The sequence below is a fragment of the Pogoniulus pusillus genome, chromosome 14, assembly GCF_015220805.1.
Source record: "Pogoniulus pusillus isolate bPogPus1 chromosome 14, bPogPus1.pri, whole genome shotgun sequence".
Classification (NCBI taxonomy): Eukaryota; Metazoa; Chordata; class Aves; order Piciformes; family Lybiidae; genus Pogoniulus; species Pogoniulus pusillus.
Genome location: NC_087277.1, coordinates 22,648,855 through 22,675,697, shown reverse-complemented (window position 1 = coordinate 22,675,697; position 26,843 = coordinate 22,648,855). Strand labels below are relative to the sequence as shown.

The following is a 26,843-nucleotide window of genomic DNA, read 5'->3' as shown; positions in this document are numbered from 1 at the left end:
CTGAAAAAACAGCTGTTTTCCTGACCAAAATATCCACTTCTAAGTTATTTAACATGAGAAATGCAGTTGGTGTAAAGCTCCCTGCATGTAGGAGAATTGACTGGAGAACAATTTGACCAAATAGCCAGCAATGGCCTCTGCTGGGGCTGATAGAGGCTAGCTTTGCACTACAGCATGGGTTTGAAGCCTGTGAGATATCCCTTCAGGCAGGTGCGGCGTTTTGTGTAGCTGTTAAATGGGAGTATTTGTGAGAGCAGTGAAGCTGTAACTCTGAAGCCTGCCTGCCCTGGCAGCTCGCCCAAAATCACCCTCACAGCCTCCTGCTGCTGCCCTCCCCCTGCCCACCTTTCAAGGGAGGACGCAAAGCTGCAGCTGTCTATAAAAAGCCCCTCAGGGAAGGAGAGAAGGAGGAGAGGAAGCAGGGAGGGAGATCATTGCATTGTCAGAGCCACTGTGGTGTGAGGGTGGGCAGTGGAACCATGGCCCAGTCCGTGTGGGGTTATGACAGTGACAATGGTGAGTTGGGGCTTGGGGCTGGTGGGACAGGGCTGAGCCGGGGAGACACTTCTGTGCCTTTCCTCTGACAGGACCTGAGCACTGGCATGAGAACTACCCCATGGCCAAGGGAGACAAGCAGTCACCCATTGAGATCAACAGCAAAGATGTGCAGCACGACTCTTCGCTTGCCTCTTGGCATGCCAGTTACGATCCTGGAGCAGCAAAAACCATCCTGAACAACGGGCGCACCTGCCGAGTCGTCTTTGATGACACTTTTGATCGCTCAGGTTGGTTCTGGCTCAGCATGGGGCTTGTTTGGAACTGAGGTTTGCAAAGCACTGGGAATCCAAATGCTTCTTGTGGTAGATAGTATATGGAGGCTGGCAGGGAAAAGTCATTTGACTACATTAAAAAATGGCTCTCTTGGAGTTTAATCTGGTGAATCCAACCATGTTTTGGTCTACCAGAAGTGGGACAGGGAGGCTGCAGCTGCAGGGGCACCCCTGAAATACATACTCAAGTGGATGCTACCTCCTTCAGCACAGACACTACATCCTCAGTTCGTGTGTCAGAGGAGAGACTGTCATAGGGGTGGGGTCTTGGTATGGACACTTAGGCATTTTACAAACACAAATATTTTGTGTTTCATCACTTAGAGGGTGGCAGAACACTGAACCACTTTGCTCTCAGAGGTTGTGGAGTGTGATGATTTGCATTTCTGGGAGCATTTAAAACCACAGACTATGGTCTTGATGTGTATGTGAAGACTTAAGAGCCTCCACAGTCTGAAAAAACTATGAAAACAGGATTTCATAGCTTTAGAAAAGCTATGAAATGGCTTTGTTATTTAATTGAGAGAAAGCAATCTCTAAGCCCTAAGCCAAATTGTTCACATCATGTTTCCGCAGCAGTATCAGTGCCTAGCTTTGAGTTCAGACAGGAAAATAGAGTTAGTTGCCATGGTATTTTTCTGCACAGGCTTTGAAGGCAATCATATTGGGATTTTACTCTAAGTAAACTATATACTTAATGAAATGTACCTGCACCCACTGAAAAATCACTCTCATTCTTGATGATCTCCTTGTTTCTTTGGACTCCTTCATTTAGCATTACAGCTACTTGTTATTGTTGCACATCTTGCAGACAGAATCTAAGCTATTTAGGACAGGGACTATCTCTTTGTTATGTACTTGTATGGTGTTTTACCATTTATTACTGCAGGAAAAGTATAAACTGCAGTTTTGTTATAACGGGGAATGCTTTTCTACAAGCACTGCATAAAATCAATGCCATGACTCAAAGCATGGGAACTAAATTCTTCATGAATCTTTCCACTTGGTAGTTCTGCTTCCTAAAGGCTGAAATGTTTAGATAGAGACTGCTCAAGAATGTGTCTGCCCAGGGAACTGTATGGGAGAGAGAACTTGATTTGGCCAAACAGTGCTACTCTTTGTGCAGCCCTATTCTGAATCATATTCCTTTATCCCCTCCCCACCTCTCCCCTCTCCATCATCTCTGTTGCACATCTGGACATCCAGTGTGTACACTCAGCCCCTGCTGCTGCTACTAACTTTCTGCAGGCTGCTGGACAGTAGTTTAGGGTTCAAAGCCTTTCACAGACAAGTGGAATCAAATACAATGCCTGACAGCTCCATAAAACCACATGAAAAATAACTTCATATACATGACCTTCATTTGTCAGCTTCTGTGGTGGCAGCAGCTAAGTAGTAGTTACAGAACCCATTTTTACTGGAAAAATATCATGAAGATAGCTTTTTTTTTTTTAATCTAATCACATGAAACATTTTCAATGTTAAAAAGATTTCCTTTTATGCTATAGAGATCTGCATATGGTTATGAAGTGATGTTTCCAAGCGCTTCACAGTACCTGAGCTCTGGAAAGGGCCACTTGTAAGAAATGACTGCTAAATGAATTTCCAGCTCTGGTATTGATTGAGCTTGCAGATGGAGGTAGATGACATAAATTCAACTTCTGAATGTTCCTGCCTCCCATTGATTCCAGTGTGAAATGGTAAGCAAATACTTGTGAGGATCTGGGGCCCAGAATCTATGCCTTATTTTTCCTACATTGAAAAGCGAAAGAACAATAATATTACTAATTCTACTTCATGACAAATGAAGGCTTATTAAATACTGTGTGGATTTAGTTATGGTAATTTATTTATGTATGAATAAATGCAAAAAAAAAAGAGGAATCTTATACCTAAAACTTGAAAGAGTGCTTTGTTTCTGCCCTCTTCCACCCCTGATGGCTGTGACACCTACTAAACTAAAAAGAGAAACTGCAAAGTTAAACTCTTACTGTGTGTATGTATTCCAACACATATGATATCAAGAATTAATTTGAGACCATTTGGCACAAGAGGATTTAAACATTATTTCAACGTTAACTTTGAACTTCAAAGCTATTGGTGGAAGTTCAAACTTGTATGCTATTTAAACAAGGCCTTCTGGCACTGCAGTTGTGAGCTGCATTATCAGCTTTCTGTGTAAGGAAACACTTCTCATTCCTGCCTTAGGTAATGAATGAAAAACATATTTGAAAGCTTGCCCTCCAAGCAGTCCCTTTTCAAAAGAATCCCTAAACTGAAAGAGCAGGTGTGATGTTTTAGAAGGCAAAAATTATGTAAACTGTCAGACTGATGTGAGGTCAGCAGAAATAATAGCTTCTTAATTTGTTTAATTGGCAGCAATGTTAAATGTGGGCTATACAGCTTTTTTCTTCTCAAGAACACTTTTCTAACTCGTTTGACCTAAAATTTTTCTCTTCTCTCAAGAATGATTTTTTTTTTTTTGAAGCAGTAAGCTATGCTGTAACCACTGTTTAGTTGTCTGAACTGCAGAAGGTATGCCAGTCATGGACTAGAGGTATGCTTCAAAGCACCTTTAGGTTAATTTCACAGTCATTTCCTCAACTGTTTCACAACAGATCACTTTCTTTACGAAAATTAGCTGGGAATACTTTCATCCTCTCTCCAAATCAGAAACCATAGCACAACCACCTGCCAAGAGGAAAGGGTCTTATTGTGCTTCTGGGGTGTGATTCTGTGCTTGACTGATAGCAGCTTCCACAGTGGTCATATCTAACAGGACTTAGTTTCTGAGTGGTAACAGAATTCAGCGCTAATCTTGGAAAGCACTGACTGTTGTGGCCCCCACTGTAGCCACCTGGATTTACAAAAGGTGCTCCATGCTGTTTTAAGTAGAGATGCCTGTTCAGTGAAGGAATGTGTCCTGTAGGCTGCTGGTGATGCAGATTATCCATTGCAGTGCTGAGAGGTGGGCCACTCACTGGAGCCTACCGGCTGCGCCAGCTTCACTTGCATTGGGGCTCCTCTGACGACCATGGCTCTGAGCATGTGATAGATGGGGTGAAATATGCAGCAGAGGTAGGCCCTATTTTAAATAGCAGCATTCAGTACTAACTGGAATTTGACTTGTTGTGTACCTGAACAGATTAACCGTTCTCCCTTTTGCAAGCATTTACATTTTGGGGGCTTTTTTCCCCCCAAAGATCTGTCTACAAAACTTGTGACTATTTGTCAGCGTGCAGAAAGAGAAGTAGCATCTGCCAACAAATGTATCTTCGCATGTGTATACTAACATGGGATTTGCTTCTTGAAGCAAGAGATTTTGCTGATATTTTAGAATGTCTAACAAAATATTTGAGAGAAAGCAATCTGTTATTGTCAAATGGGGAGATGTGATTTCTGATGAGGGGTGTTTTGGGTTTGTTTTTGTCTTTAAGCTACCTCTCATATAGCCTGAATTGCTAAGTTAGTTCCAGAAAGCATTAATAATGAAAAGAAAAATGCACCAAAAGCACATTTGATAAAGTGACAATCAAAATTAGATCCACCTTAAAGCTGATACACAGTGGTAAAGAATATCTTCTAGCTTCTAAATATACTTTAAATCTCTGTATTTATTTTCAGAAACTGTAGTCAACAGGTGTTTGGAGGGTTTTTTAACCTAAAATACTATGCTATTACTGTCCAGATTTGTTAAAAGTAATGTCTACTTTAGGCCCTGAAGAATTCTTCAGGTAATAAACACAAGCAAATTCACTACCAATCCTAGTGAAGGAAGTTACCTCCTTCCTCCATCTGAGAATAGGCTCAAAATTTATGCCTATGTCCACAAAATTTTTCCAGTAGCATTTTCCTGCCTCCCACCTGTCCCCTTAAGGTACAGAGAATCCCAGGGGCTCTGCCCACCTAGCACAGGAGAGACTTTGGGCAGATATGACTGTGGGTGGTAGTTTCAGTTGTTTGGGTTTTTTTTTTCCCCCATTCCTAAGCCACAGCCAGACTGTGTTTGTGTTCTACTTTCTGTGGTTGCCTAAACAGCTTCCTCAAGCTATTTCTTGGTTACTTCTAGCATAGATCTTTTATTTTGCTTTTGCTTGCAGTACTCTGATATTTACTGACAGGAAGGGGAAGCCTGTCATTCATTTGCTGGAATGCAATCAAAGATATATGGCTGCTCCAGCTTTATGCTTGGCAATGCTATCCTTATCCTCAAGAGAAAAGAAACAGAGAGCAATGCATTTCATTTATAAGCAGGACGAATTATTTCCTTGTTATTTGAAACAATTTTTTAAAAAATATTAAAATTTGCCCTCAAAAATATGCACAAGACTCCTTTTTTTTTTTTTGCTGTTGTTCTTTTTCTATGGCACAATGTTCTGGACACCATTTATTTCAAGATTCCACACTGATGGTTGCAACATTTGTAGCTATATGCAGGAGCCAAAGATTTTCTGGAAGGAGATGTGAAAACTTGAAATATATCCTGAAAATACAGCACTGCTGAAAGTAGAAACAAGAAAAAAATGCCAGGTTACTACCTCCACTCCTTTCCAGTACAATGTGCTGAGAAGTAGTAAGGGATACAACCCAGAGTGGATCCTTGAGCATAACCTGAAGATCTGAAAGTCTACTTGAGATCAAGTACATGTCATTAGGTGCTTCATGCACTGCATGTGTGCACATCATGTGCTTGGGTTAAACTGTAGTTAAACTGGGTGGTTAATTTTTAAATGTACTGTGTGGTACCCTCAATGTTCTTTCTTTTATGCTGCAGTTAAATGCAAAGAGATGCTTTACAGAAAGTAAGCATGGGAACAGAAATAGGAAACGCTTATGCACAGTTTCTATGTTATGTCCATTCCTTCCTATATACTGGAAGCTTTCTTTAAGATAATGTAAATCTTCTAAGGTTGTGCTCCTGGCAATTTTTAACTGAGGTTTCATTGACTTCTAGTTACACATGGTGCACTGGAATCCAAAACATGGCAATTTTGCTGGAGCTTTGAAACAACCTGATGGTGTGGCTGTTGTGGGCATTTTTCTGAAAGTAAGTGGCAAATATCCTAATTTTCTGTATTTTTCACCTTTCTCTAATGGAATGGAAAAAAAGTTGTGTTGTTCTTGAACATTTTCACCTTGAAATAAAGAAGCCTTATAACCCAATTGTAATGTATTGGTATTTTTCAGTTGTTTTTAAAATAAACTTAACAAAAAGAAAGCAATCCTAGTATCAAATCTGCATGTGGTCTAGGACACTGAGAAACACTAACAGGCAGACAATCTAAAGGTGATAAATTATGCAGACTTCAGCTATGTGGCTGCCATTTAATCATAGAATCAACCAGGTTGGAAGAGACCTCCAAGATCATCCAGTCCAACCTATCACCCAGCCCTAACCAATCAACCAGACCATGGCACTAAGTGCCTCATCCAGGCTTTTCTTGAAGACCCCCAGGGTCGGTGCCTCCACCACCTCCCTGGGCAGCCCATTCCAAATCACTCTCTCTGTGAAGAACTTCTTCCTAATATCCAGCCTATACCTACCCTGGCACAACTTGAGACTGTGTCCCCTTGTTCTATTGCTGGTTGCCTGGGAGAAGAGGCCACCCCCCACCTGGCTACAATGCCCCTTCAGGTAGTTGTAGACAGTAATAAGATCACCCCTGAGCCTCCTCTTCTCCAGGCTAAACAGGCCCAGCTCCCTCAACCTCTCCTCATAGGATTTGTGCTCCAGGCCCCTCACCAGCTTTGTTGCCCTTCTCTGGACATGTTCCAGCACCTCAACATCATTCTTCAATTGAGGGGCCCAGAACTGGACACAGTACTCAAGGTGTGGCCTGACCAGTGCTGAGTACAGGGGAAGAATAACCTCCTATTTCATGTGCAGGTGTGCACTTCAGCTTGAACACAGCATCAGAAACAGCTCTTTTATTATTCTACCTAGTAAGTTGTGTTCATACGAGCAATAGCAGATGCATATAGTTAATTTTGCCACAGTGTCTCCGGACAGGCCAGAATCAATGTAGTTCTGACCCTGTTATACTGTGAGGTAGCCTGACCTTCTTTTCTTGTAGTTACCATGAATGTCAGCACCTGCCCAGATTCTCTCATACAACTATGCCCTTCAAGTCCTCTATCATTTCTTTTGGTCTAGTTTAGGTTAAAGCTTTATCTTGCAAGACACAAATTATAAAGCATAACATTATGTTCCCATTAATCATGCAAAGGTCAGCTACAAGGTCTAAAAAGTAAGCATGTCACTCTATCTTCTCTGTTTCCTTCATGCCCTTGGGCACGGGTGCCATTGTTTTGCTCTGGGTTTGTTATGTTCCGTGAATAGATTATCTCCTGAAGAACTGAATTCTAACCATTTGAGAAGAAGATATGTCAATAACAGCATGTCTTATGAATATTGTCTTTACTCTTCTGGGATGCAAGGCTATCACAAAGCTTTTGGAGTTGCAGAATATCATGAACAAAAGCATTAAATTGACCTCATGGCTTGAGGAGGTCATGACATCAATCTCATCTTGATGTCCTACATCAAGTCTGTTGTGGCTGCATAACTGCTGTAGAATGTTTGAAGTGTCTGCAGGAACTGCAGCCCTTCGTACTATCAACACTTTGCTGAGTGCTCATAGGTCTCAAAGTGGTCGTGGGCTGCTTTCAAACTAGGAGGAAGGGCTAGGCCCTGGCGGGCACAGATGACACTCCTCAGACAGTGGGAGATGCCTTACAGAGGCTTTTTTTGAAGTGCAAAGCCAGTTTCAGATGTTCTTTTAACATAGATAGCTCTGTGTCAGGCTACTGGCTGTCCTGAGAGTGACAGATGGGATGTACTGACTTGTCTTTCAAATACTGTAGAACACAATGAAAAAACACAGCACCTGTGCTCTGCATTACAGGTTGGAAAAACTCCCAAACCAGAGATGAAGAGAATTCTTGAAGAAATTGATAACATTAAGACCAAGGTATCAAAACAATTTTTGTGTTATATTGTAGTTGAAAAGCAGCAGAAGCAGAAATCAGAAGTTCAGATTCACTCCTTTTGCCTTCGTTCTGATACCCAACACTAGCACAAGAGTGATACATTGGGCTGTGGAGCAGGACATTTACTTAAGTAAACATGTAACTAATCACTTCTGTTATTCATTCTGTTAATAACTGTTCTGTTGTAGAGGATTTTGTATCAATCCTTGCAAGCACAATTGATAGTCATTGTGATACTGCTCTATAAAAATAAGTTAGTATGCAAACATGAAGAAATTAAAAGCTTTTTTTTCTTTAATTTGAGGACACAGTGACCAAAACAAATGCAGAAAGCCAGAAATTTAGTTAGCCTGAAATGAGAAGAAACTAGTGGGAATGATGGTGCACTCAGAGTAAGGGAAACTGAAAACACTGTTAGCTTTAAGATGGACTGAATTGATTTATAGAAGTGATTACAAGTCTTCATCAGTTCCAGGTTCTGTTTTTCTAAGATACCAGGACCAATAGCTCTGCAAATCTATTGTGAAGTGCTTCTTTAATTAATGATGTAAGGACCAAAGTCCATACTTGCTGCATAGATACCACTGCAGAAGGAAGTGCTTTGCAAAGAACTGTGATTCTGCACCTACTGGTATTCAACATTATGGCTTAACCTCTAGGTATACTTTAGTAATTCTTCTTTATGATAGTGTTGCTAATAGAAAAGCCACTTTTTTTTCTGTCACATTAACCATAACACCAGATCATCACAACTGAATCTGCAAACTCATATCAAACTTACAGAATATTTTTCTCATCTGCCCTAAGTGATCCTGCTTTGGCAGTGAAATTTGGGCTAAGTGATGTGATTCTCTGGAGTCTTGATGTTATTCTTTCCACGTATAATTTCTGCAAGGACGTGTGGAAAAATTTCAGCTCTTCCCATTGCACTTTGTAGTGTAATACTCTGTTCCCATCTAAAGAAGGTTCTCCATGATAGAAGGAACTGAGAATTTTCACTGGATTTCCCTTTCCAGAACTGCATCCTAAATACCACTAGAGAACTGAGCTTTCTTGTCTAGTTCTTGCTGCCCTGGGGGGACAAGGAGGTTTGAACACAGCACTGTGGAGATATTCTCTTGAGTATCCTACTCAGTTTAAAAAACAGGAAATGTGGTCTGGTGTCTGTTGTTCTCCCTTGTCTGGTGACAATCACCTTCAGTTCTAAGACATTCAGGATCTTTCAGGAACCAGCAAAAAGACTGAGAATGTCACCATGATGATACAATTTTGGGAAGTGGGAGATGCATATTTAAATTCCTTCCGGTAAAGGAGAAGACTGTAATGAATCTGTGACAAATACCTAGCCAATGTTCTGCTGGAGCAAAACAGTGTTGGCACCTGCAGTGTCACAGCCTTCAACTTTTAGCCCAAGTGACATAAAAGAAAACAATTTTTTTTATAATTCCAGAACAGAAAAATGTAACAATTTTTTGGTAGCTATTCCTGAACATTTTAATTTCTGTTTTTTTAATGTATTAATAGAATAAAAATATCACTTGTTACTAACTGCTTGACAGGAAGAAAATGGGTTGATTTTTTGTGTGAATCTTGGTATTTAATCACTTTCTTTATAATAACGTAGATAATGATGTTTTCTAGAATTTGTACAGAGCCATATTTTTTTATTTCTCTAAGGGCAAAGAGGCTCCTTTCCAGCACTTTGATCCTTCAATTCTTTTCCCCAAATCTCGAGACTACTGGACCTATCAGGGTTCATTCACTACACCTCCCTGTGAGGAATGCATCACTTGGATTCTCCTGAGGGAGCCAATTGAAGTCAGCTCGGACCAGGTAATCTCCAGCAAGTTCTGCCACCCCTTTACCAATCCTCAACAGTGTTTCAGTATGTCAGCATGACGACTTGCAAGCCTCCTGTTACCTTACATTTTTTAATAAGGAAAGCTTTATCTGAGGACTGCTATAAATTGCCTGCAGAGTGGACTGTTGAAATGTACTTTAAAACTGGTTATGAGAATCAGACTCTCTCCCTAGACACTTCCTGGAATAGCTTCTGCAAGGACCAGAATCCTAAAACTCTTTGTAGGCAGAAGTGCCCCCAAGCGACAAAATTCAGCAACCACAGCAGCCTCTGTCCGTCTGTGCTTCAGTGTTGAGACTAACATTTAGCCGATTGCCCAGTTTAAGAAATTGCTGATCTTGAATTCTAGAAGCTGTCGGTGAGAAGGATCAAACTAGCTGAGTTTAAGCATTTGGTTGTTGATAGTGTTTTCTACTTCAGTCATATAAGTCAGGGTGCAACCTTTTTACTGACTTGGCTGTTTTCAGAAGAGATTCATTTTGCATTCTGATGAAATTGTAACAATTTAATTTAATTTGGAGAACAAGGGCTAAGTGCTGAATTCATGACTGAAGCTAATGATCCAGCTGGCACACATTCCTCTGCCTTACAGAACAAAATACAAACTTCTGCAGACCAGCAAATAGAAAAATTTATCACTTTACCTTGCACAGGCTGTATTTTCACAAGTGATTTGACTGCAGTCCAGCCTCAGCAGGATTACAGGAGGCCTCTGCTCCTTCTCCACATTGTGAGAGTGGGTCAGAAAAAAACAATTCCAAAAGAGTCATTCCAAAGAAGCCCAGGGAAGAGTCAGATGATGCACTGCTCTGTGGATGAAGAGTGCAAAGATTCTCAGAAACAATGGCAGCTGTTGGGTTGCATTGATCTCCACTAATAATGTACCGAAATAGAATATTGTGTCCAACTTGAGAGTCCCCAAGAAAAGAAGGACATGGAACTATTACAATGGGTCCAGAGGTGGGCCAGCTGAAGCACCTCTCCTATGAAGGGTGAGGGAGTTGAGGCTGTTAAGCCTGGAGAAGAAAAGGTTCTGGGGAGACCCTATAAGAGCCTTCCATTATTTGAAGGGGTCTACAGTACAGCTGGGGAGGGACTTTTCACAGTCATGGAATAACAGGATGGAGAGTTCATGTATTTAAATTGGAATAAGCTAGATCTAGATTAAATACTAGGAAGACATTCTTCTCCATGAGGTTGGTAAGCAATCCAGAGAAGGTTGCCCAGAGAAGCAATGGAGCCTCCAAGCCTGGAAGTGATCAAAGGATGTGGCTCTGAGCAACCTAGTCTAGTATTTATCCCTGCCTGTGGCAGGGGAGCTAGAACTAGATGATCTTTAAGGTCCCTTTCAACTCAGACCATTCTGTGATTCTATGAGTCATCTCTACCAGTAAGTTTCTCTTTGTATAAGAAAACTTCTCTGCTTCAGAGTTTGCTCAAGGTCCACGCTGCACCCGTGAGAATTCACACAGACACTAATTTTCTGTCCTTGCAGATGGCGAAGCTCCGCAGCCTTTCCAAGAATGGTGAGAATGAACCTGTGAACCCACTAGTTGATAACTGGCGCCCACCTCAGCCTGTGAAGGGCAGGATAGTGAGAGCTTCATTCAAGTGAAGTCCCAGGTGTCACTCTAATGAACCCAAGTGAGAGCATCCCTGCATCCCAAAGCATAATTAGTTTTTGCTGTCTACTGCTTTTCCTCTGGATCCAGGTCTGCGTTTCTCAGATTGAAATTCTGAGTGGTAAAAGTCAATCTGATTTTGAAAGCAGGCAAAATATTGTATGCAAATGCTAACCTTAATCAGGAAATGAGAGATAAATGTGATTCCTGACCACAAATGCCTCAGATTTTGTGATACTGTTACTTCTCTGCCATATGTTCTTGGAAAAAAAATGAGATCATTGCAGTACTTTAAATTAATTTCAAAGGAAATGTAGTAAAGGCAAAAAAAAAAAAAAAAAAAAAAAGGAATCAGGAAAACAGAAACAAGAGTGGGTAAACAGTATATGAAGATGAGGTAAAATGCCTGCTCCTAGAGCATCGCTAGTAGCGACCTTCCAGTTATCCCACTTCTCCAGTGCCAACTTCCAAAGAGTAACTGCTTCTTTAACATACTAGATTTTTCCTTCCCACACTTGTTCATAGTTCATTATCCAAAATTAGATTCATATTCTGAGGATACAATGAGACATACTCAGCTTCTGTGGCTGAAGAAGAAAAGGCACCTTGCTGTCATTTCAGTATTTACTGTCTTTGCCATGTGCTGCTGCTGTCCATTTGTCTTTTGCTCTTTTACTGCTGCTGTCACTTCACCTATACAGGTGTAGCGTGCTGCTGGCATCACGTTTGTCTTGTATTTAGTACAGCACCTTTGTACTGATGAGTGGGAAGTGCCTTTCTTCTGCTGCTCTACCTTATCTACGCCAGGCTTTTGATTTTTGATATTTTAGTCTGCATTTCACCTATTAGGGATGCTGTTACATATGGACAGGGTCCTTACGGATGACTTGTGTGTTATTTTTTGTATTCATTAGTGAAAAATCCAGGCTAAGTCACTTAATTGCTTTCTTACTGTGACTCTGTAGGTGGAGACTCTTAAGTGGAGCCTGTTTAGCTCTTACTTTCTGTGTAGACACATTAGCAGCACATATGATCTGAGCGAGGAGTCACTGGCAGACAGAAACTTATAATCAGCATAACACAAGTACCACCCAAGTTGAACCCAAGTGCAGGTTCTGTGAGTAAAGATCTGCTACTTTATAGTACGTAGGGGTGGTCACAGGGTGATTAGTCAGTATTGTACAAACAGGAAATTGGGTGGTCAAACATGAAGCCTCCTGCAAATGGAGCTTCTGGATTCTCATCAGTATGTGGCAAAGGGGCTTAATCTGTAGATATTGCCACACCTGTTCATGGCAACATTATAAAGGCTAAGTCAAAGTCTGAAAAAAAGCAGGGTTACAAATGCCTAGAACTGGCATTTCCCACTTCTCTGAGAAAAACTGTGCTCTAATGGCAAAGAGGTGAATGGGCAATGTTGGACAAATTCTACTGTTGCTACCAGCACAATTAATTGAGAATTCAGGAACGAAACTAAGGACAAAGTTTGATCCTTTGTTTTCATTTACAAATGTTCAAAGAATTATGAATTCCCATTAAGAATTAATATCTCCATTTATTATAAGTGTATTTTGCTTAGTATAAAGCAGTTTCATTCTAAAAACAAGTTCATGACATCAGAAACTAAAGTTTTGCTTAAATTCAGTTTAGAAATGCTTTGGCATTGGTTTAACCTTATCAGAGGGTCACCTTTTGAGACTACAAGTGCAGCACTTCGAGCTGTAGTGATTTCAAGGATCTCTTGAGATCTCTAAACTCGTGAATCTGTACATCTTCTCAACACATAAAAACATTTCTACTGAAAACTCATAAGCAACACTTTTTCTGCTGTTCTGCATCATACATATGCAATTTCTTCTCATATCCAAATGCAGTTGATCTTGCTGTCAAGAACATTTCAGCACAAATAACTGAGGCAAGAGTTTGAGCCTTTCTACTTTAAAAGCCATTGACTGTGATGATTTAATATCTTGTTAATGGGGCAATGATACATGATGAGTTGCCCACACTTAACAGCTTTTTTGTCTTCAGAGAACCAATAAATACACTTACATAAAAAAATGATTTGTGGTTTTATCTCTAATGCTGAGTGATGATTGAAAGTAATGAGAACTTAGGAGAAAACCTTGCTACTCTTCTCCAATACATATGCTTGTAATAGAAAAGTGGAATCACCTTTTGAGCTGTTGGAGTTTAGTTTATTATGTCATCCTGGTTTCTGTGTATCCAATCAAACAGATCCTCAAAAGCAGGAGACATCAGAACAGTGTCACTTGTTCCCTGTTTTCAGGTTCAAAGAAGTGTTTCTTGCCTGGACACAAATGTTCCCTTACGTCTCCTCAAAATTCATACATTCATGTCTGATGTTGAATATCACTAAGAAAGATGAATTTCAGTTTCTTAGAAGAAGCACAAGGATCCATTAGCTGACGTGTTAGCTGAACATTCCAAAATGTTCTCATTAATTTTTACTTTTTAAATGCACAGATTAAACTTGTTTAAGTGAAATAATGTCTTAAACCCACAAAACCAGACACTGAGTGCACTTTATTTGCACATTCCCTCCACTGCTTTTGAAAGGTAGAATAGGCAGAAGTTTAACAACTACTCATGGAGCAGTTTTGTTTCCAACAGCAAACACATGCTTAGTGGGCACAAAGGAAAAGAAAGACCAATACTTGTATCATTCCCTCACACATGTCATAGAATCATAGAAAGCACTGGATTGGGAAGGGACTTCTAGAGATCATCTAGTCCAGCCCTCCTGCAGTAAGCAGGGACATCCTCAACTAAATGTGGGTGTTGTGCCTCATCAAGCCATTTGCTGCAATTCTGTCTTCAAACACAAAACCACCAACCTCACTGCAAATATGCCTTACACGTTCATTTTTCTCTTGAGGAATAAAGCACACACAGAGTTCTGTTCTACTGCCTTTTCCTCTTTGACAGAGAGTATTGATTTCTGTGGTAACAAACCAAGAATATGTTATATGGATGCTAACCACACTGCCTCATCTACAAAGGAAGACCATAAATTCAAATGAAGCATGATTCATAGAAATATTCAGACGAGAATGAAATCTATCATTAAGTGAGATGGTAAATTAAGGAGAACAGTAGCGCAAACTCCACCCAGAGTTGTCTCTGCTTCAGAAAACTTTTGACATGGTAAATTACAACACTTCTGTGAAGAACTCTGTTCAACAAGCTCTCCCTGGAGATGGCATACTGTCTTTGTAGGAGAAAACCTAACAGGAAGATTGGAAGTTATGATGCCAACAAGCATGCAGAAGAAGTAGTTGCACTACTGAACCATACCTAGACTCCACACACAAGCCTGCACACAGAATACCATCCGTTCTTAAACTAAGTCTCACTGATTGTGCCAGCAATTCTTTGAGGCAGAGGTTCACACTAAGTCACGCTTTTGCAGTTCTGTTGTGCCACTGCTAAGCAGAACATGTAGGTGTCAGGAAAAATATTCCTTTGATGAATTTGAGTGGCACACTGTCACTCTTCTACTGTTGCTAATATCTTGCAAAAGATCTGTCAGAAAGCTGCTTAAGAACTCAAAACTGATTTCTGGAGTTAGACCAGCAAGACCATGGGCCAGTTCTCTCAGACTTCTACGGTGGTGAAAACAAAGCTTTACTAGATTAACATCTTTAATTCTTCCAATTCATCCCAGTATTTCCTTTTTTTACTGACGATGCATCCTGCCTTTGTCCCACAGACAATGCAAACACCTTTAATGACAACTGAAGGAGGTTCTTTTTGTGTTTGTGACCCATACTTGTCATGGGTTGAGTTGACTGCTTGTGTTATTCATACTATGCTGCAGTCATGCCAGCTTCAAAAATGCAAGTATTGGTTGAAGTATTATGGAACTTGAAGTTCAGATTGCAACATGTGAGGCTTCCAGTTCTAGCTGCTGCTTCTGGGTGTTGGTTCTTCTGCAGGGAGGGGGGGAGAGAGGAGTGGTATTGAGGTAGCATGCTGGTGTTGCCCTGTTTTTTTTTGCTGTGCTGCTTCTGCACACAGACTAAACTAAGGTAATCATGCATTGTGTTGTTAGATTAATTAGATTATTAGCTAGGGTAATTGTGCATTTCTGTTATCTGGTTTACTCAGTAAATTCTTATCTCTTAATCTCAACCCTGAGTTTTTGTGTGATACTTTTTCCTCACTTGTGTGTCGGTGGAGCAGCCTTTGCGTTAAACCAATACAATGTTCTAGTCCACGTGGTGGAGCCAGTTCCTCAACATGCATGGTTTCTGACACGACTTGCAGCTAGCAGGAAGCCTGAGCTGCTACAGGGCACAGATCCCTCTAGTCCAGCAGGAGTCGTGACTAAATGACCATTGAAACAAATGCTCTTAGTCCAAGTTATTCTTGAGCTATAGGATCCTGTGTTATGCTGATAGTAATGGGCCAAGATCCAGTTCTGTGTAAAAATATTTCAGATTTTGCCTGCATGTTTATTCATGCAGTTTATGTATAGAAGTGCTTTTGCTTTTATTTATTCATGCAAAGTTTATGTATCGAAGTGCTCTTGTTTCTATAGGCTGAGAGAAGTCCAGGTAATTCCATTCCTAAAGTCCCAAAGAATCCACCCACAAAGTAAGAGGAGCTACAGATTAAAATCTTCCACTGATATGCACCGAGTTTGCTAATTTCAGTCATTATGAGGCCAGGGCTTCAGGGCATATTGCCCTGCATGCTAATTAATACCCTAAATAACTGTTTCAGTCTGCATGGCCCTTTCCTTTCTGCACATGATGTCTCAATTGTCTTCTATGATTATGATAATCCTCCACTGAATAAAAAAAAAAAACAAAGGCATTCCCATGAGAGTTTGTTTTTTTCAGAAAATAGTGATTTGTTTTACTTAACACTGCAGGCTGCCAGCCATTAAGCTTTACTTGGAGAGCTCCCAGTGTTGTGCATTGTCTGTGTAATAAATCTCTGGTGAAAGTGTACAATTAAGAAATATTTTTCTTGTTGGACATTATTGCATACTGCATTACATCAGTGTCTGCAGCATACCTAAATTTATAGCTAAGCAAATGCTACTGACCCTTGAATAAACAGATGAAAGTTGATTTGCTACTCAAGAGTGTGCAAGACCTATAAATGAAACATTGATTTCATTGTCTCATCAGGAAAGGTAAGGGATGCAAGTTCAGAAAGAATGTTTACCATGCTTAACATCTTAGAGCACGTTACTATTAACTTCAGAAAAGGATGGAGTTGGTGTAACCTAAGTAAAGTTAAGGATACGAAATATGCCTTCTGCCTTTAAAGTAGCAGTTGTGCTAGGGCACAGATTAAAGACAGTATGGTACTGTACTAATTAACAGTGATGATAACTACGTTCTTATACTGGTGCCCAGCATCAGACTATTTCAACACCACTGTAAGAAATCACATACAATAACTGAATATTTCCATCCAGAGTCCCTATATATGCTTCACATAGCCTTAAAACCCCCAAATCACAGAATTTGCTATGTATAGTGGCATCTCTTCCTCTTGAAGGCAATGGGAGTGAAGATCTAACATGGGGAATCTTGCTTGCCTGACAGTTTTGTTATAAAATCAACATCCTGCTGGACCCTGATTGTGATATGATCTGGAATTTGTTTTCTGTTGCTTTATATTCCAACTGAACTCTCACTGTTTCATATTGATTAGTGTAAAATAATTAAAATTGCATTAGTTAAATTTAATAACAGCGTGCATTGCTAGTCAAGAATATTCAGAAGCCTGATAAAATCTGCTGCTCATCTGCTTTGCTCAGCTTGGCTGGCCTAGTTAGCTCTTGTCTGTCATTCATGATGGAAGCACGATGTTCTCTCCTCACAGGATCTGACTGAAGGAAGAGCCATTTTTCTAGTATTCAATTCATGTTTAATAAAAAGCAATGCTAAAACTCCATTTTCTTTGGGTGTTTGCTGTTTTGGGTTTTTCTTTGGGTTTTTTGTTCATTTTCCCCCCCTTTTTCTTGTTGTATTGAAATATCTTTAATCAAGAAATTAAGTTGTATGATTCAGAAAATATTTGCTTGGGGCAACACTACATGTAGACTCATAAAACTTCTGGATGAACACTTGCATTTGTATCTTCATATTGTGTGATTGCAAGGTCCAATTCACAGTGGCGTTCATTCAGTGGCAGCATCTACTATGAACAAGCTGCTGAATGAAAAACGTTCTCTAAAACTCATTCTCTAGATAGATATCATGAATGTAAGGGCACTTATTTCCATGTCATGAAGAGAACTGTAGAATACTTTAAGCGGCAGGAAAATGAGTAGATTAATTCCAATTACACATGCATAGAGAAAAAAGTTGCAACAGGAAAATAACTATCATAGCAATGCATGGTTATAGCCAGTCTGAAGAAAATAAGCTGTTGAATGTCTCCTTGCCTCAGCTTTTGACTCCTTTTCTGGTCTGTCTGATGCACAAAAGATGTCAAATATCCCTGGTTGAAAATGGTGGAGGGAATATTTAGGAATATTCACATAATCTTAATCTTAGATGTGATGTTTTGCCCAGATGGACAGTGCACAAGGCAGTACTATCTGCAGAATGCTTTTCCACCTACTCTTTGCCACTGGGAATTTCTGTATAATCCATATATCCTGCCAATGTTTGCTGGAATTTATGATCTCATTTGTGGGTTTTTTTCCATCACTGGATGGACACTTAGTTGAAGCATACAAATAACTTCATTATTTAAACTGGGTTGCACTTGGTGAAGGAAGTGGTGTGGCTTTCACCATAACTGAAGCTAAATCCAACTCCATGTAAATGATTACACTGGCCACTGCCCAGAAACCCCTCTCTTTTATGTTTCCAAAATGTCTATGGCTCAGTGTTACGTATCCAGCCTCAGGTCTTGCTGTGGACATGGCTCCTCCTCATGCTTCTCTGTCTACACTTTCTTGGTAAGATCTAGAGTACTTTGCCAGTCTGTCTCAGTGGCTATCTATCTTGCACGCAGGCTGTCTCCAGTAGCAGGCTCTGTTCTAGAGTTTGCTCTCTTTTTTTTTTTCTTTAAACTTTGGCAGGATTTTGAGGGGTGAGGGGGGTAGGGGTGGTGTCCATCATCAATCTTTCTCCTGGTGTTGCTTTCTTGCTTACCTCTGATCTAGGTAAGCATACTTCTCTTTGCATGGGTCACTGTGAGCTACAAACTGTAGTGGTGTAGTAAAATGGACTTGTTGAATTACATGCACAAGTAGGCCAACAAAGAGTTGCCAAATTTTGTTAGTGCTTAATGAGCTCCCTGCAGTAGGCAATAGCCTCTCATAAGCACCAGGTAAACTTTTTCAGATGATCTCTTTCTACAGAAATGCATGTTTCTGGTTTATCTTGCAACACTGTAGTGATACAAACTACTATCTCAACCATAATGTGGTCTAGTAACATACTTCTTGAGCATGTTTTTGTCAACCTACCCTGCTGCATATTCAATGAAGCAAGCCTACTGGCTTTCACCATTAATCATGGGTGATGTCTCTGTGTGTGTGCATGGAGAAGCGAATGTCTTCTAGAGCTCTGAAAGGAATGGAAAGGTAGCAAGCAAAACAATGCAGTTGACAGCAACAGCTGAATGGCATTCAGAAAGTATTCAAATGAGCTTCCAGTTATGTGTTGTAGATGCATAGCATTGCAAAGCGGGTAGACAGGAGCACATGCTGAAGTGTTTTATCCTGCATTCCAGCCAAGATTGCCAACACATTTTGAACATTCACCTAGAAGTGTTCACTGGGAGTATTTTCTTTGAGGTCATCCACATATAAAAACCTAATGAAATCTGCATTGTTTCTTGTTTCCGTATGGATTTTGTTCATGCAGACTTTTAAATAACGTAAGTGCTGGAGCAGGTTATGCCACAGCAGTTCTAGGATTCTGTAGGTGTGCAGCAATAAAAATACAATAAAGCTAATAAAGCCTGGTGGAAAGACGTTTTAGAGAGTTATTCACTCTTAGCCTGTGTCAGATTCTGCTCTTTGACAACAGAAACTGTGGGAAAAAATGGGGACTGTGACATAATAGCAACACAACTCAATATGTTGTCCTTTTCATTTTGGCAGGCGAAGATCTGGCTGTTGATAGGTTTCCATTCATGCCTGCCATGTTTTCCATAGCCTGGCACAAATTTCAGTGAAGTGGAAGGCATATGACAAACTGGCTTCTTGGCTGTGACATGTCATGCCAACTATGGCATGCTCAATGAAAAGCACTGTGTGAATGTCTTTTGCAAACTGCCAGGCATGCTCTGTGCCACTGCAAAACAACATGGTGCTTTCTGCAGCTTCTTTTCTGTTGTATCGCTGTCCACAAATTCCTAATTAAAATAGAAGGCATGTTATACTAATATTTGTAGCAGGCACAAAACAAACATTCCAAAGGTGCTCTGTAACAGGGTGCAGTGGTTCTTCAGTCAGGCACTGAGGTGAAGCAGAATTAAAGCAGACATATCTCAGCCTGCGCTACTGACTGCACAAATCTAGCACTCTCAGCTTCTTCTTGTCTGCCATGTGCTCCAGCCCACCATCTTGCCAGCCCGCCACTGCACTTGCAATACTTATACTGTCTTTCGAGAAGGCTCAAAAGTGGACTCCAGAACCAGTGGCACCAGGGAAATTACCACCTCCATCAACCTGCCAGTTTACACTCTTGTTAATCCAGCTCAATGTGTCCCACAGCAAGGGCACACTGCTGACTCATGTTCCATTTGTTGTCCACCAGGATCTCCATGTCCTTTTATGCAAAGCTGCCTGCAGGCCAGTTAGCCCCTAGCAGAACCTGGTGCAGGTCCTGATGCTCCTCCCAAGGAGCAGGACTTGGCATTGCCTTTGTTCAATTGCCCGAGGCTCTTGTCAGCCCATTTCTCCAGCCTGCCTGGGTTCCTCTGGATTACAGGCCATGACTTCATGCTTGAACAGGCTGATGATAAATTTTGTGTCAATGTTCAGGCCACTAAACAAAACAAATGAAATTGTATTCCAGAACAGTAATGAATACTCTACTGGAGCAAATCCTGTTCACAGTATCTGAATAAGTAGCTACCTTAATTTATTTTGAATTAGCAAAATTTTTTTGACTTGCCTCTTTCTTTTTGATCCCAGGTGTACAAAACCTCAAGGACAGGGAGTCTGCATATACTGGAGGATTGTAGCAATGCCTTACTTCTTCTACTGGATGTATTTAATGACCCCACATTGACTCTTTTTCTTCTCCACTCACAGACACTGTAAACTGCCTTCCTTTTTCTCCTTTCTGTTCATGGACTCCTGGCAACCAGCCTATCTTCAATCATGCCAATAATTCTTGTGCCACAAATCTTTTTCCATCTTTTTCTCCACCGCTGTCTCTTTCTAGTCAGTTCCCTTTCTCTTTTCTGTCTGGCCCAGAAATTTATATTAGTCTCTGCTATCGCATACTTAGCTCCCATTCTCCTTATAGCAAGGGCTCCATATGTTCCTTGCCCAGGCCATTCTTTCTGACACACAATGGCTTCCTATCCATCTCTTTATTTCCCATTTCTTCCCTGCTCAGTCAATAAAGCACTTAGTGATTTACCAGTAAATGTGCTTAATTGGGAAGATGAATAGGGAAAACATTCAGTTTATAGCTAGGCAGTATGGCATTAACTGGTGTGACCAGCTGGCTGTTTATTTGATCTGCAGAAAACTGCAGAAGTATTTAAGCCGTTGGACTGCTGAGGTGCTACCCGTTCCATAGTGATCGCATTACGTCCAAGCAGATAAGCAAAGAAATGTCATCAAGATGATGCCATAATGCTCAGCCAACTGGCTTATGTGATGCTGATCTCAATGCATTTTTTAAATAGGCTGCAGTTCTGAGGCTAGATCTTCCTAGGCAAGGTTTAGGCAAGCCTGCAATATAAAGTAGCTTGGTCTCAAATGCCTCCTTTTGTCAGCATTTCCATCATGTTTTTGTTCCATTGCATATGTGCATTTTTAGATTTACTGAGTATTTATTTCTTATGCCAATTACTTTTCAGATGATTTTCAAGTTTGGAGGTGGGAGTTATATTTAATAAAGGTCAAATAACTGAAGAATTTGTGCATCTTCCTTTCTTTCTGTAAAAGTATAGATAAATTGACAGATCCCTCTGGAAGCAACTGATAGACATTCTAATGAGTGGGACTTCATTAATGGTCTCTCACTCTGTCTGCTTAAGATGTTGTGTAAACTTACCACTAAGCTGCACATTTAAAGGCTTGGGATGTGATCCCTGATGACGGCATGAAACACCTGCCATAGCCTCATTGTTTAGCATTTGGGAACCACAGATTGGCTGAATACCTTTCACAGAATCACAGAACATTACAGGTTGGAAGGGACCTTGAAAGATCACCTAGTCCAACTCCCATGCCAGAGCAGGATCACCTAGAGTAGGTGACACAGGAACGTGTCCAGGCGGATTTTGAATATCACCAGAGAAGGAGGCTCCACAGTCTCTTTGGGCAGCCAATTCCAGTGTTTTGTCACCCTCACAGTGAAAAGTTTTTCCTTATGTTCATGTTTGTTTTGCAATTGAAACAGATGTACATGCATGAGTAATCATTCTTAGTCTCTTGCAGGATCAGTTTAGTACTACAAATGTAGGTACAACTCTAGAGAATTCAGCAAGGCCTTAGTAAGCAGAGGTTCAGCTCTTGAAGGCAATGATTGTTCTGCATTATAGGGATGGGGAGGAAGAGGCAAAGAAAAGGAAAAAAAATACTGTCTGGGGAAGATGCTTGAATTAAAGATACAGTATACACCTATACATGAATAAGCCAAAACTGGGGTTGAAGTATGATATACAATTGGCAGCATGTGAAGGAAGGTAAGTCTGATCTTGTAATTGCTGCTGATCTCATTTGTAATCAAAGAAGGATTTTTCTGCAATTGTGAGAACACATCGACCCAAGCCTTGATGCTACTGATGTTAGTGACTTTCTCAATCATAGAGTCATAGAATCTTAGTTCTGAAAATAAATATGCAAGGAACAATATTGTTTGAATAAGAATCCTGTAATAACCTAATATAGTAGATGATTCTTCCAAGACCTCATAACAGGAATGGCAGAAGTACCACAGAAATTTCCCAAGTTTACTGTTGTATTATGAAAGGAGCAGTCTGGCAATTACAGGAATTTGCATGGCTATAGATTACAATTCTTTTGACTGCCCTCTATGTGGGTGTCTAGTGCCATAGCTTCATAGCTTCTTTCTCATGTCCTCAGCAAAATATCACTGTAAGAGATTTCTGTGGTTAAAGATGAAAACATCTTAGCTGCTGAGATTTCTGTGAAATATGTGAATAACTTGGAAGAATAACTTTAACATTGTATTTATAATGTCAGCAAAATTTATACATTTTGATTTGACGAGTTTTGGATATGCATATGTCTAAATCCAGGAATGAAGTCATGATTATGCTACCAAGAAATACAGCAGTTCTCAGGCTGATTCTTTGAATGTACAGAGCCTTCTATTCAGGTGGTTTTGTGCATGCCTTGTACCTAAATTCAGAATAAGCTTAATATAATTTCTTCATCCCTCCAGTCCTTTGCCTGCCTTAGTTTTAATGGTAATTAGTATTAAGTCCAGGTGCAAGTATAAGAAGCAAAGATAACTGCCTCAGCCTAAATCCTTTGGCCAGCTATGTGCCTTTGCCTCTTGAACAAGAATTATTCTTATACTTGTCCAAAATGAAACTACACACTCTTGTGTTAATAGTCTTTTGTCTTATGCATCTGTAAGGAGAAGTGAATAACTGTGAAGAATGGGAACAATATACAGAGGTTATAGTTTGCTAATTAGGCAAGGATCTTGCATTAATTCCTAGTCCCTTGAGCAAAGCCTACAAAGTCGTTTGGGAGGAACTGCTAGGTCAGGATTGTTAGAAATAGCAACCTCCTCCACTCTCTGGAAGTGAGTTATGAAACATGAGCAAACACAACCTCTTATCTATTTCTGGAAGTCATTTTTGTGTCTTTGTCCTCACTACCATCAATAGCATCAAGGCTTTGGTCGATGGATCCTCACAATTGCAGATCTACCCTCCCACTGTGTTCCTCAGAGTTTTTAGTTTACTGACACAAAAGATGCCTTCGTTAAGCACATGTAAGGAATGTGGATCCATGCTGCACTTTCTACACTAGAACTTTGCCTCATGCTAGCTCACTAGCTATAGTGCAGAATTATTTAAGTTCTGATGTATTTCAGTCTTTCTAAAAAGGTAGCTAAGAGGCAGGATCTGGACCATGCTTCTAAAAGTACTGAGATTAGTCTTACATCTAAATCATTTAATGCAATATTTAAAGGCATTTGAAACAGGTGTCTTCTGATAAAGACATGATGCAGTGAACACAGAGAAAGAATGAGAGCTGAGGTTCTCCGCACTGTGGGTTTCTTTTCTAGATTGTCTTTACATGTGTTCAGATCCTAACACTGAGAATTTTATCACACCAATTAGCATCAGAGATTGAAAATAAGTGGTTTGCATAAGCTTTAGAAAATTATCCTGGAAAAATTAATCATCAGTTAAATACCCAGCTAGTCCTTTTCACCTTACAGTTTAAGGTCAATGTAAACTAATTATAAATATAGCCTATATGTTAGTGGGGAAGGGCCACCAAATTGTGAGAATTTCTCAGCAGACCTGTTCAGGTTTTGTTTTTATGAAGCCTCACAGCAGACATTGAGCAGATTGCCCCACTCTTGGCCAAGAACTTAGATTTCAGCATATAGGCGACCTGATAAATACTACAATAACATTGCAGTGGCTGCCTAACTAGAGTAGTAACTGGCTTCTGAGTGTTGAATTTGCTGCTTTGTATTTTTCTTATGGGTGGATGTTGTCTGGTGAATTTTAACCCCACTTCTTGACTGCTTTTAATCTCTGAACTTAACTATTCTTCTTATAATTGATTTTAACTTAGATATAAAGTCTGTCTTGTTTTTCTTTGTAAATCTGACTTTACTGTTGTCTAAAGCAGCAGCATTAACTAGTTACAGCACACAGATGGCACCTACTAACCTATGACTTGTGGTCTGCCCTGAAATAAATGCATGTATCTCATCAAGAAATTATGTTAACAAGACTTTTTAGGAATTCAAGGTTCTAGTGATTTTACATATGAGATGAATAATTGAGAATGCTGGAATCCTATTCTAACTGTCTCATTATTCTGCTGTATAATTATGAGCTACTCAGTGCTCCTGACTGCCTAGCTGCTTCCCATCTGTCTCTCAGGCAGAAAAATACCTTATTAAATGCTTATACAATATCTTGCATGACTACTATTATATAAAAAGCAAATACCAGCAATAATTACCCTACAGTGTGATACAACCTACAAATATGTGTGTGGATAATGCACACTTGCCAAAAAAACAGGACCCAAAGGGATTATATTTTGATGTCAAATTAAAAAGCATCTTCTTTAAGCTTACTAAGTAATGTTTGTCTTGGAAATGTATATAGAGGAAATCTGTGGTATAAGAATAAGATACCTGAGTAACTAATGAGAATTTCACAGGGAAGACACATATCTGAGCATTTTTCTCAATTAAACATTTAAGGGAAAAACATTTGTTCCAGTACATTAGAGATCACATAGAAAATATGTTAATATATACAATGTAGCTGTTTATTTTTTGTCAGTTATTACCAAATTGCCTGAAAATGTATTGCTTTGAATCCAGTAATCTCCAAACCGGAAATATAGCTGAGTATATAATGAGGTGGCTCGTGGATCTGTTTTTGTCCAATGATAAATATGACTTTGCTCTGTGAAAGCTTTTTTATTTCAGCCTCCACTTACAATCAATTTTAAGTTTGAGTCTTACTTTCTATGCCACCTATGTATTTGCTTAAAATAGTTCACTTGTCTGAAAGATGTAGGGATCCCTGGCCATGTTTGATAGTGACAAACCCAGCAAACATTTTAAAGGGTTTTTTTGCACTGTAAGAGGAGATCTCTCAGTCATAAGACCAGTGTTTTCAAGAGATTCTACACAGATCTTTTCTGAGAAAGAAACAAGTGAGTATTTAACCTGGAGAGAGGTGCGTGACACAGTGTACACAAGCCTTGGGAAAGGAGAGAAATCCAAAGGGTTAAGAATACTCTCTGCAACAAGAAGGAGGATCAGAGAGGAAAGAAACAGAAGGAGTTTTCCTCTCTTGTTTGGTACTAATTTGATTTGGGATTATATATTTAAGATTTTTTTTTTAATTGGAAGGAGCTCAACTAGAACAGCCCCTGTTTAAGGAAAACTGAATTTTTAAAAAATGGATCAGATTAAATCAGGATTGCCCAGGGGTTTGCCTTCTTGCCATCCCCCTTCTGGCTGTTCTTTTAGGTGCCAGACACGCACTGGAAAAATGGGAAGGTTGGGAAGCTTTATATGTGGGAGGGAAGACCAAATGATCAACTTCAATGCATGAGCAGAAGAAATCCATTTCCTATTTCTCCACTCTTCCCACATTTTCTCATTATGACTTCCCTTACTTAAAAGTAGCTTCAAGCTCAAATTAAAGCTGTTTTTGTAGACTGTGAAGCTGGAAAAGAAGAAGAGAGTTGGGTTCCATCTGAGCAAATGTTGGACTGGAAATAGAAGTGCATAGTCCTGGGCTACTACAGGTAGTCTATGTTCATGTTTGAAGTATAGTTTCACCTGGAAGTCTAGGAAGTGTACTGATTAATTAGGAAATGCTCTGGATATGGAGATTTGTCTATGGGTCAGGGCAGTGAGAAGATGATGGGTAAGAGAAGTGAAAATTGAAAAGGCACAAAACAGTATGTACTCTGTAGAGCATAAATACACACAGCTCCTGTGCACTTTGTTTATGTCTCCACTTTTAATACTGCAAAGTTACTGGAATACCTTGGGTGATTCCAAACCTTCAACTGTTACCTCAAGTTATTCATGGTACATGCACGTTGGCTAAGACTGCTCCTTCTCATCAATGAGTCTGCTGATTTCTTGGTGTTTAACTCTCTGATGACGTGTATATACAGACAGCTGTCACTTCCCTTCTTACCATTTGTTGGCTATGTGAAGCATCGCTATGTGAAGCACACCAAGCTTTTATAGTCTCTCCTTGTAAAAAAAAGCTCTTTAGTTCCCTCATCTCCCCTGCACCTGTTCCAATTCATCCTAATTCAGCTTTATGAGGACGAAAGACCTGTTTCAGGGGAGGTCATGCCAGCTGCAGTGACATGTCCCTGTTCTGTGCTTGGTTTTTTTATGAGCAGTTCCTGCCTGGTAATGAGTACTGACATTTTATCACCGTTGAATTCCACTCTTCCACCTTCTCTTTTACTTCCATTTCAGCTCATAAACATATCAACCAAGACCATGATTCAAGATCACTATGCTGCACTTTCTGCTACTAAACATGCTGCAGTTTACACAGTGTACAGTGATACTGTCCTTTCCTGTATGACAACTTCATGATTCCAACCTCTGCCATTTGCATTATTCTTTAACCAGCTTGTAGCTT

The 26,843-nt window shown here is 40.0% G+C and overlaps 1 protein-coding gene and 1 long non-coding RNA gene across 3 annotated transcripts in view; one reads left to right on the top strand and one right to left on the bottom strand.

Moving 5' to 3' along the window:
* The first annotated feature begins 423 nt into the window (after nucleotides 1-423).
* Nucleotides 424-11,548, top strand: LOC135181404 (carbonic anhydrase 3-like). 2 transcript variants are annotated; one of them, XM_064154575.1, is made up of 7 exons: nucleotides 424-516; nucleotides 588-785; nucleotides 3,790-3,908; nucleotides 5,785-5,877; nucleotides 7,736-7,801; nucleotides 9,498-9,653; nucleotides 11,177-11,548. In XM_064154575.1, exons 1-7 carry the CDS (start codon nucleotides 480-482, stop codon nucleotides 11,294-11,296), a joined length of 789 nt encoding a protein of 262 aa, XP_064010645.1. In that variant the 5' UTR covers nucleotides 424-479; the 3' UTR covers nucleotides 11,297-11,548. The 2 variants fall into 2 exon arrangements, with proteins under 2 accessions (XP_064010645.1, XP_064010643.1); XM_064154573.1 differs by lacking the exons at nucleotides 424-516; nucleotides 3,790-3,908 and having other exon boundaries at nucleotides 690-785.
* LOC135181407 (uncharacterized) overlaps nucleotides 10,363-26,843 on the bottom strand; it is a 56,711-nt gene continuing 40,230 nt past the window's right edge. The window contains exon 4 of the long non-coding RNA XR_010304853.1: nucleotides 10,363-10,490. This is a non-coding gene — a long non-coding RNA (uncharacterized LOC135181407). The remainder of the gene's footprint in view (nucleotides 10,491-26,843) is intronic.